The following is a 9,006-nucleotide window of genomic DNA, read 5'->3' as shown; positions in this document are numbered from 1 at the left end:
CCCACCACAATGCCCAGCTATTTTTTGTTGCAGTTTAGCCAGGGCTGGGTTTGAACCTGCCACCTAAGTTATATGGGGCCGGTGTCCTACTCACTGAGCCACAGGTGCCACCCAAGAATGCTACATTTCTTTCCATTATAATTTGAGACATATAAAGATTAACTAGAAAAATAAGATTGTAAGAGATTTCAATTTTTAATCATTCATTTATTTCTATTAAAAATGCAGAGTTATCAAACGACATCATTAGCCTCAACTTTACACAGTTCAAGACCTACTGCAATATTTAATATATTAGGCATAAACTAATTGTAATTGACTGCATTTGGTAATACTCCTGATTTTATAACTGAAAAAAGCCTAGCAAAGTAATTTTCTTCTCTGTAGTAGGACAATCCATGAGAAAAACATAGTTCTAAATATCTATGCGTTTACTAACCTGAGCAATGAGTAAATTCGTTGTTAGCATATGGGGAAGCTGTTTATATTTCTTACTCAAAAGAAGAATTGCCAGAGACCAGATCTTAAAGACAAAAGTTTCAAAGTTATTCATGTTTCTTAATCAGTATCATTACACATTAAATAACACATTGATTAGTCTCTTTAAAGAATGTTCTTGATCCTGATTCAGAAAAAATTCCAATATTTACTCTAACCTGTCTAGTTCCAAAATGGTAAATTACTATATCCAAAGTAAAATAAAAAGCATGGAAAGATCCCATAGTAAATTAGCTTTCCAAAAATTACAGGATATTTAAGAATGAACGCCTAGGCTAGGGCCATGTTCTAACTACGCTGACCTTCAGTGGCTGGGATGGGTCACAGGGCCATAGTCAGCTAATCAGGAAAGGAGCTTCAGTGGGAGATACAGTTATAACACATTATTCTAAATTCTTCCTTTTTGATTTCCACCATATTGGCCCATGAGATATCTAAACTCTAGGGTGTCTTGCTTCAAACACACCACCCACCCTAAGACGGTCTTATGCTCCACATGTTTAAAAGGACTGGGTTTCTATTCCACCTACAGAGTGGCCAGGTAGTATCCAAACTGAGTTCCTTGTTTCTGTCCTCACTGCCACTTGCCCTTTTTTACAGTCGGAACACTGAATTCAATAGGCAAATTGATCTATAAGATACTCTGGTTGCCCAATGCTTAACATTAAATAGCCAATTAGACTTGATTCCAGAGATACCTTCTGACCCCATGATGCTACATAGCTAGCACTTATATAGTGATTCATCATTTGCAGAAATGCTTTTCAGATATATCATTTAATCCCTTAAACAGCCCATAGAAACATGAAATTATCTTTATTTTATAGCTGAGAAACTGAAACTTAGAAATACGTACAACTCCACAGAATAATATTGCTAGTTTTTAATAGGGCTAGCTTATTTAATTATTTTTGCAGTTTTTGGCCAGGGCTGGGCTTGAACCCACCATGTTAGGCATATGGGGCCGGCGTCCCACTCCTTTGAGCCACAGGTGCCACCCTGATCTTTTATTTTTTGAGACAGAATCCTGCTCTGTTGCTCTGAGTAGAGTGCAGTTCATCACAGCTCCCAACCTCAAACTCCTGGGCTCAGGTGATCCTCCTGCCTCAGCCTCCTGAGTAGCTGAGACTACAGATGCGTGCCACCATGCCTGGATAATTTTTTCTATTTTGGGTCTGACAGGGTATCATTCTCACTCACTCTGGTCTTTAACTCCTGACCTCAAGCAATCCTCCTGCTTTAGCCTCCCAGAGTGCTAGGATTATAGGCATTAGCTATGGCACCCAACCTGGGCTAGTTTTGATAGGAATCAACTCCAGGCCTGACTAAATCTATACTTTGTCCACTATGCAACTCTAATACCTAAATGGAAAGAAAAAACTCAGTTAATTAGAAAGTTGATATTGTATTTTATGGATAGGCTTTATCTTTCTCTATTTCATAAGAAATTAAGATTTTAAATCTCTATTACCAAGAGATTCTCAAAACTCATTCTGTGGTTTCCATTCATGTTTGCAATGAAATAAATGTACTTACCAAGGAGACCAGGCTGATAATACTTATATCAAAACTAACATTCTGGATGGCATATGCCAATGGCTTAGGGTCCATATTGGGAAAGGTCAGTAACCAGGCAGAAACGTACATTATGGGAGCAGACACGAAAGTGCTTATTACCATCCCTGAGGTTATCTGCAAAAATGAAATTAAATTGAGGATCACAATCTTAATTACCTTTACACAAGCACAGCACATTAAAGCATTCTAATATAAAAACGAGAGTTAGTAAGACATTATAAAACCCAGCATGTTATCCAATACCATATTTCCTGTTTTTGAGAATCCTTAAAAGCAAACACAGTTAAGGTTTCTTTCATTCCTCTCCCACTCTATGTTTAATTTATATTTATCCATAACAATTATTATAAATTCCACTGTTGCTGGGTAGCTTCTAGATTCTAGAAAGTAAGCTATACCAGTGATCTAGTTAAACCTATGAACAGTTTCCTTCCATACTATTTCAAAAAACACAGGGCAAAAAATGCAATTCAAAAAGAGAGAAATTACTAGAACTGACCTTTATTAAACAATTTAGTTCCTTCGTAATTATGTTTCAAAGTCATTTTCTCTAGGTAGGATGTACAATACACTTAGACACTGTTAACAATTTGGTGTTAATTGATTTTAGCTATTTGTTGCAGTTGGTTATATGGTATTCTGCATTTGGTGGTTGAATTATCAATGAATGAAACAGACTTGTTTCCTCAAAATCTCAAAAGTTACCCTTCTGTAAGTAACTTTCAGCCTTCTGTGTAAATATAGGGAAAAAATAAGGTAGAATCACCCTAGCTGACCACCTGCCTACATTGACTACCTCCTTAAGTTGACCTAATTTTCATAGACCTGACATGTATCACATGTATGTATCAGTAGAGCAGGCCTAGTTCCTCATGTTGACCACCTCCACCTAGTGACAACTTACAGAGGTTCTACTATAATTGAAAATTTTTTTGAAGTTTTCAAATTGTTATTACTTTAAAAAAGCTTCATTTTCTTATTTAACTTTGTGACTCTGTGCTTGTGCTTTCAACATTTCACAGTGATCTTCTACTCCTTGCTAAGGACAGCATGCTTGATTCTGTTACCCACACATTCAGCACACATGGACACATGCTGATATGCTTTTTGTTTTAGACAACTTCATAAGAACTTTAGGTCTCACAGCACGAACACCTCAGAGCCTGCCTGGGCACACACCACATGAAGATTCTGGTGCCTTCCCAACCTTCTTGGTATAAAGGTAAACAATTCTATTATCAGGGGTTCAGGACAGTCTAGTTTTATTAGAGGCTGTGTTGTAGGAAAGCCTGCAATGGTATGTCAAACGCTGTACCATTCTGAGTGCTTCTAGACAGTGTCCCCAGAAAAGCTGTAACTGAAATTTAAAAAGACCAATGAAAACTGGGCACCTATAATCCTAGTACTTTGTGAGGCTGAGGCAAGAGGATCCCTTGAGGTCCGAGACGGTCTGGGCAATATAGCAATGCCCTGTCTCTACTAAAAATAGAAAAAGCACTAGCCTGGCAAGGTGGCATGGGCCTGTACTTCCACCTACTTGGGAGGCTGAGGCAAGAGAATCAGTTTAAGGCTGTAGTGAGCTATGATGATGCCACTGTATTTTAGCCTGAAGACAGAGGAAGACCCTACTACATATGTATGTATGTATGAATGGATAGAGAGACTAATGAAAAAAGTCATGGGTAAGTAAAGGCCCCCAGATTACCTAACTGTTGGTGTCTGTTGTTATATAATGCCACCTTACTTATAATGAGGTAGTTCAGAGACATTGATTCTCATAAAAACAATGTTGCATTGTGTGTTTTAAAAATTCATTTTCATACTAAACACACAAATAATCAAACTTAGAAAGTAGTATATACATACAATTTCTACTTCCATGTTGAACTGTGTTGCAAAGATAGCCACTCCTGGTGCTACAGGAAAAACACCATACAAAAATGCATAATTCGATAAACTTGTATGGTTCACTACACTGTCGCCCTTGTCCAAGAGTTCCACCATTTCTCTGCATAGAAGTGGCAGCACCAGGCTGAAGAAAGAAGAAATACATTATTTACTTGATATCAAAGTATGCTGGTCCCCAAGTTGTAGACTGCTCTGGTGAACTTGACCTGAGGTTACTCTTCTTCTCCTGCCCAGAAAGTATGCCTATTTGCATGCACGTATTCTGTGTATACCTGCTTTTGGACATTTTGTTGAAAAAAATCAAGAATTTAACTTGGAGTCATTTAAAGTGTAAAATTATTCAGAAATACTTCATCAAAGATTAGGAAGAGAAAATTTAAGATTTTTGTTGTTGCTCAACAATTTTCTTGTAAAAATTTGGTAAAAATTGCAATTACAGCTGCTTTCTTGCTTCCTCTATTGGTTCACTGAAATGTTACAAGAAAAAGGTTGACAGTCTGAGTAAACAAACTTTCAAGAAAATTACTAAATTCCGCTTTGGAAAAAAAACTGTAGTTTATTATCCTTGGGGGTTTAATAAGCTCAGTTAATGAAAACAATGCTTCTCAATAACATTCAAAAAACGTGTAGAAAAATAGATACCGTACAATTAGCCCTTTATCTTTGTAAACATAAAAAGGGTTAGCGAGGGAAACTGAAAGAATGGAGGTAAAGCAGAAAATTAGTGAAATCCATACCTGTGGAAGAGTCGATTATTAAACAAATCCTTCAGGATTCCATACAAAGAGCAGATCATTGTCACAGCAGCACCTACAGAGGTGCTCTGTGATGGAGTAAAGAACTGCTTTTATATATATATAAAAAATCATCACCAGTGATCTCTGACAGTAAAATGGAAAGAAAAATCTACATATGCATATGTGTGTGTATATATATATTTTTAAATAATCACCAATGATCTCTGACAGTAAAATGGTAAGATCTACATATATATACAAATATATATTTAAAATGATCACCAATCATCTCTGACAGTAAAATGGAAGGAAAAATCTACATATAGATGTGTATATATATATATATAACTTTTTTTTTGAGAGAGAGTTTCACTTCGTCACCCTCAGTAGAGTGCCATGGCACCTTAGCTCATAGCAATTTCAAACTCTTGGGTCTAAGTGATTCTCTTGTCTCAGCCTGCCAAGTAGCTGGGACTATAGGCACCTGCCACTAAGCCCAGCTATTTTTAAAAACAGGGTTTCACTCTGGCTCAGGTTGGTCTCGAACTCATGAGCTCAGGCAGTACCCCACGTGGGCCTGGACCAATTTTTTTTTCTTTTTAACTAAAAAACTTATCTTAAGAAATTTTTTAGGCTAGGTACAGTGGTTCACACTTGTAATCCCAGCACTCTGGGAGGCCTAGGCAGGTAGATTGCCTAAGCTTAGAATTTCGAACAACAGCCTAAACGACAGCGAGACTCTGTCTCTACAAAATAGCTGAGCATTGTAGTGGGCGCCTGTAGACCCACCTACTCAGGAAGCTGAGGCAAGAGGAGCCCAAGACTTTGAGGCTGCTGTGAGCTATGACACCATAGCACTCTACCAGGGGCAACAAAGTGAACTGTCTCAAAAAAAGGGGGAGAGCAGGGTCATGATGTATGGCACACTTCTTGGGGGCAGGACACAATTATAAGAGGGACTTTATCTAACAAATGCAGTCAGTGTAACCTAATTCTTTGTACCCTCAATTAATCCCAAACAATTGAAAAAAAAGAAATTTTTTAAAGTTAAAATTTTATTTTAAACTAATTGAAATGTATTTTTTTTTTTTTTTTTTTGCCCAGGTCGCCTGGGTAGAGTGCCGTAGCATCACAGCTATCACCCGGGTAGAGTTCCATGGCATCACAGCTCACAGCAACCTCCAACTCCTGGGCTTAGGTGATTCTCTTGCCTCAGCCTCCCAAGTAGCTGGGACTACAGTCACCCATCATAATGCCTGGCTATTTTTGGCTGTAGTTGTCATTATTGTTTGGCAGGCCGGAGCTGGATTCGAACCTACCAGCTCTGGTGTATGTGGCTGACGCCTTAGCTGCTTGAGCTACCAAGCCTGAAAGTGTATTTTTAATTAATAAAAGATTATTTAATTAAATGTTAGATATTTAATTTAATTGATTCTTATTAGGTATTTTATTTAATCAAACATCTAGTAAGAATCAAAAACTCCCCCAAATTTTTAAGTTAAAATATTTAGATTATACTTTTAAGTGGAAGTTGATAATTCTATTATTGTTAGAACTATATTTATTACTGTGGCAATACTAATTAATACGTTGTTTTTAAGGAGCATAAAACCACTAGAAATAATTTTCAGCACTTATATTCATTATTATTATTATTAGTTTGAAAAATAAACACTATATTATATTGGACTGGTCCCCTGAATTTAACTGTCTATACAAGAGCTAAATCCCATGTTAAGTACACCTCAAATATTTGATAATCTTGCAGTAAATGTATGTCCCCTGTATCATGAAGTATACGCAAGGTGAAGAACTATTAATTAAGGGGCTGATAATTTTTTATTTGACAGGCTGGACCAGATGGTTATTAATAATGCTTCATTTTGACCCACCTGTATTTGGAAACTTCAACCAACTTCAGAATTAGAAAATATTTCCCTCTAATTTATGAACAAAAATTTCTATTAATAATTATTGTTCTCATTAACACTAAGATGCTTTTGCCTTTAGGATTTTAAAAACTCAGAAATCTTGGAAAATTCCTCTAAAAATATTATCAAACTGGTACATTAGGAGATATTAGGTAAACTTCACTTAAAAGTGAAACCAGGTGGGCTCAGTACGGTTGCTCACACCTATAATCCTAGCACTTGGGAAGCCCAGGCGGGTGGATTGCCTGAGGTCATGGGTTGGAGACCAGCCTGAGCTAGAACGAGAGACCTTGTCTCTCATAATAGCCCAGTGTCGTGCAGGGTACCTGTAGTCCCAGCTACCTGGGAGGCTGAGGCAAGAGTTTGAGGTTGCTATGAGCTATAATGCCATAGCATTCTACCAAGGACAACAAAGTAAGACTCTATCTCAAAAAAAAGGTGAAGCCAATCATCTGACAGTAAAATGGAGAGAAAAATCTACATAGAATCCAGAAATGACTTTCTGCCATACACCAATATCATGTTTTCCTTTACATCACTATTACTTTATAAGGAGGGATTATTAATACTCAAGGGGGAAAATAGTCACACACACACACACCCCAATAAATTGACTAAGGCTTTCACAAAATTCAGTTCCCAAGTTAAATAAGTAAAACTTACAGTTTAGCTGTGATGAGAAGAATTAGTACAACAAATGCTGACTTCTTCAGTCTCTTTATTTTCCCTACCATGGTGAGACCAAGATAAAATAAGGCTGAGCCAGAAAAAGAATTTCCAAGTCCATCAAGAAAATTTTCTATATATACAGGCACCTGTCGATCAAGAATGAAATTGAAGGCAATCCCAATGAAGACCATAAATACTATTGGGTTCTGTAATACATGTAGAAGTCCGAGTCCCACAATTTTTACTTTGTTTTGAGAAGCATTTTGAGAATCTTTCCACTTCTGGATTTCACAAAAAATAAATCCTATAGGGTTTAACATCATAAGAGATATTGGTGCCACCAAATAAATGTACTGGAGATATTCTGGATATGTAGTGTGATATAAAGCTTCAACTGCAAAACAAGAATATTGATTTTAAAATGATTACCACAAAGATACACAAATATGTTATGCACATAACATTTTCTCTGCTTAATTATAGCAATTGTTAATTAATCTAAATAGTTCCAAATGACTTCATTAGCCTATTTTGGAAAAGTAGGTTTTAGTAACAAAGCTTAAAAAAAAACCCATAATAAATATCACCTGCCTTATAAAAATGATAATCAACCTTAACAATTATTTTTAGTAAAACTTCACTGATTTTTACTATCTAGGGGCCAAAATTTTTTCTCCAAAAAGAACAGAATTGTAGAATTTTTTTAAAAGAAACATTTCAAGGTAAAAATCTAATAACAAACTAAGTGTTTACATAGTAATGGTAACAAAGTGGTTGTTGGTGCCCATGGAGAGGGCGGTTTTATTGGAACGGTGAGATTACAGAGGATTGAGAGACGAGGACCTAAAACATGAGCATGGAGATGATGGAGATGGCACTGCACAGGAAAGAAGTGAAGGTGGTAGATGCTGGGAGGACGTGAAGGCGTCAGAGACTGCAGGCCCCTGTGAAGCCCAGGGTTAAGTGCAGATGGAAGGGTAGGTGTTCAGAGTCAGTCAGACAGTGAGCTACTGAATTTGATATTTCCCAGTTGACTAAGTCCACATGTGGCCACAGCAGTTGCTGGGTGAAATGGATTAAAGGGAAAAAGTCACCAGTGAGAGAGAGGTCAAGGAACTGAGAGAGCAGAACATTTGATGGATATAGTCCAACAAGGCTAGCCTAAAGAGGATGACAGCAAGCTGGATGTTAAAGTCTTCAATGCCTGAGGGGGAATGACTAGAATGAGGTCAGCAGGTGACAGCAATGAGGTTGACTGGCCTAGATAGACAGCATGAATCTCCAACTAGTTTCTAAAAACAGAGCAAAGAGTAATGGCTTAGCAGTAGTGCCCGGTAACTACGGGGATGCCAGTCCTACCCACCATGGCTCATGTGGTGTGTAGGCTATACAAAAATGAGCAGCCTCCATTTGAGAGGAAAAGGAAATGAATGCCTTCAAGGAAGACCAGTGAGATGCGAAAGAAGTAGAACTAGAAACGCGGATCTAAGAAATATTCGGGAGAGAAATACAGTGGAGTCATATCAATGCACATTTAACTAACACAAATTCAATTACACCCTCTCAGGAAAAAAAACCCTTCTCTTTTTTTTTGCCCTGTAGCATGCTTTCAAGTGCAAGCTAATTATTTCACCTGTTGTTCATTAAGAAAGAACAATACTATAGAAAAAAATGTGGGCTAGGTG

General features: G+C 37.3%; 1 protein-coding gene across 1 annotated transcript in view; it reads right to left on the bottom strand.

Annotated features, from left to right (window-relative positions):
• The window catches only part of GPR155 (G protein-coupled receptor 155), a 60,458-nt gene that overhangs the window by 39,078 nt on the left and 12,374 nt on the right, over positions 1-9,006 (bottom strand). Inside the window, exons 3-6 of the mRNA XM_023514160.1 lie at positions 7,316-7,715; positions 3,943-4,108; positions 2,035-2,190; positions 440-523 (exon numbers count right to left, since the gene is read on the bottom strand). Of these exons, the coding sequence (XP_023369928.1) occupies positions 440-523; positions 2,035-2,190; positions 3,943-4,108; positions 7,316-7,715 (806 nt within the window). The remainder of the gene's footprint in view (positions 1-439; positions 524-2,034; positions 2,191-3,942; positions 4,109-7,315; positions 7,716-9,006) is intronic.

The sequence above is a fragment of the Otolemur garnettii genome, unplaced genomic scaffold (genome assembly GCF_000181295.1).
Source record: "Otolemur garnettii isolate 467f Iridium unplaced genomic scaffold, OtoGar3 scaffold00048, whole genome shotgun sequence".
Classification (NCBI taxonomy): domain Eukaryota; kingdom Metazoa; phylum Chordata; class Mammalia; order Primates; family Galagidae; genus Otolemur; species Otolemur garnettii.
The sequence above is the reverse complement of the archived record's forward strand: the minus strand, read 5'-3'. Positions and strand labels throughout refer to the sequence as shown.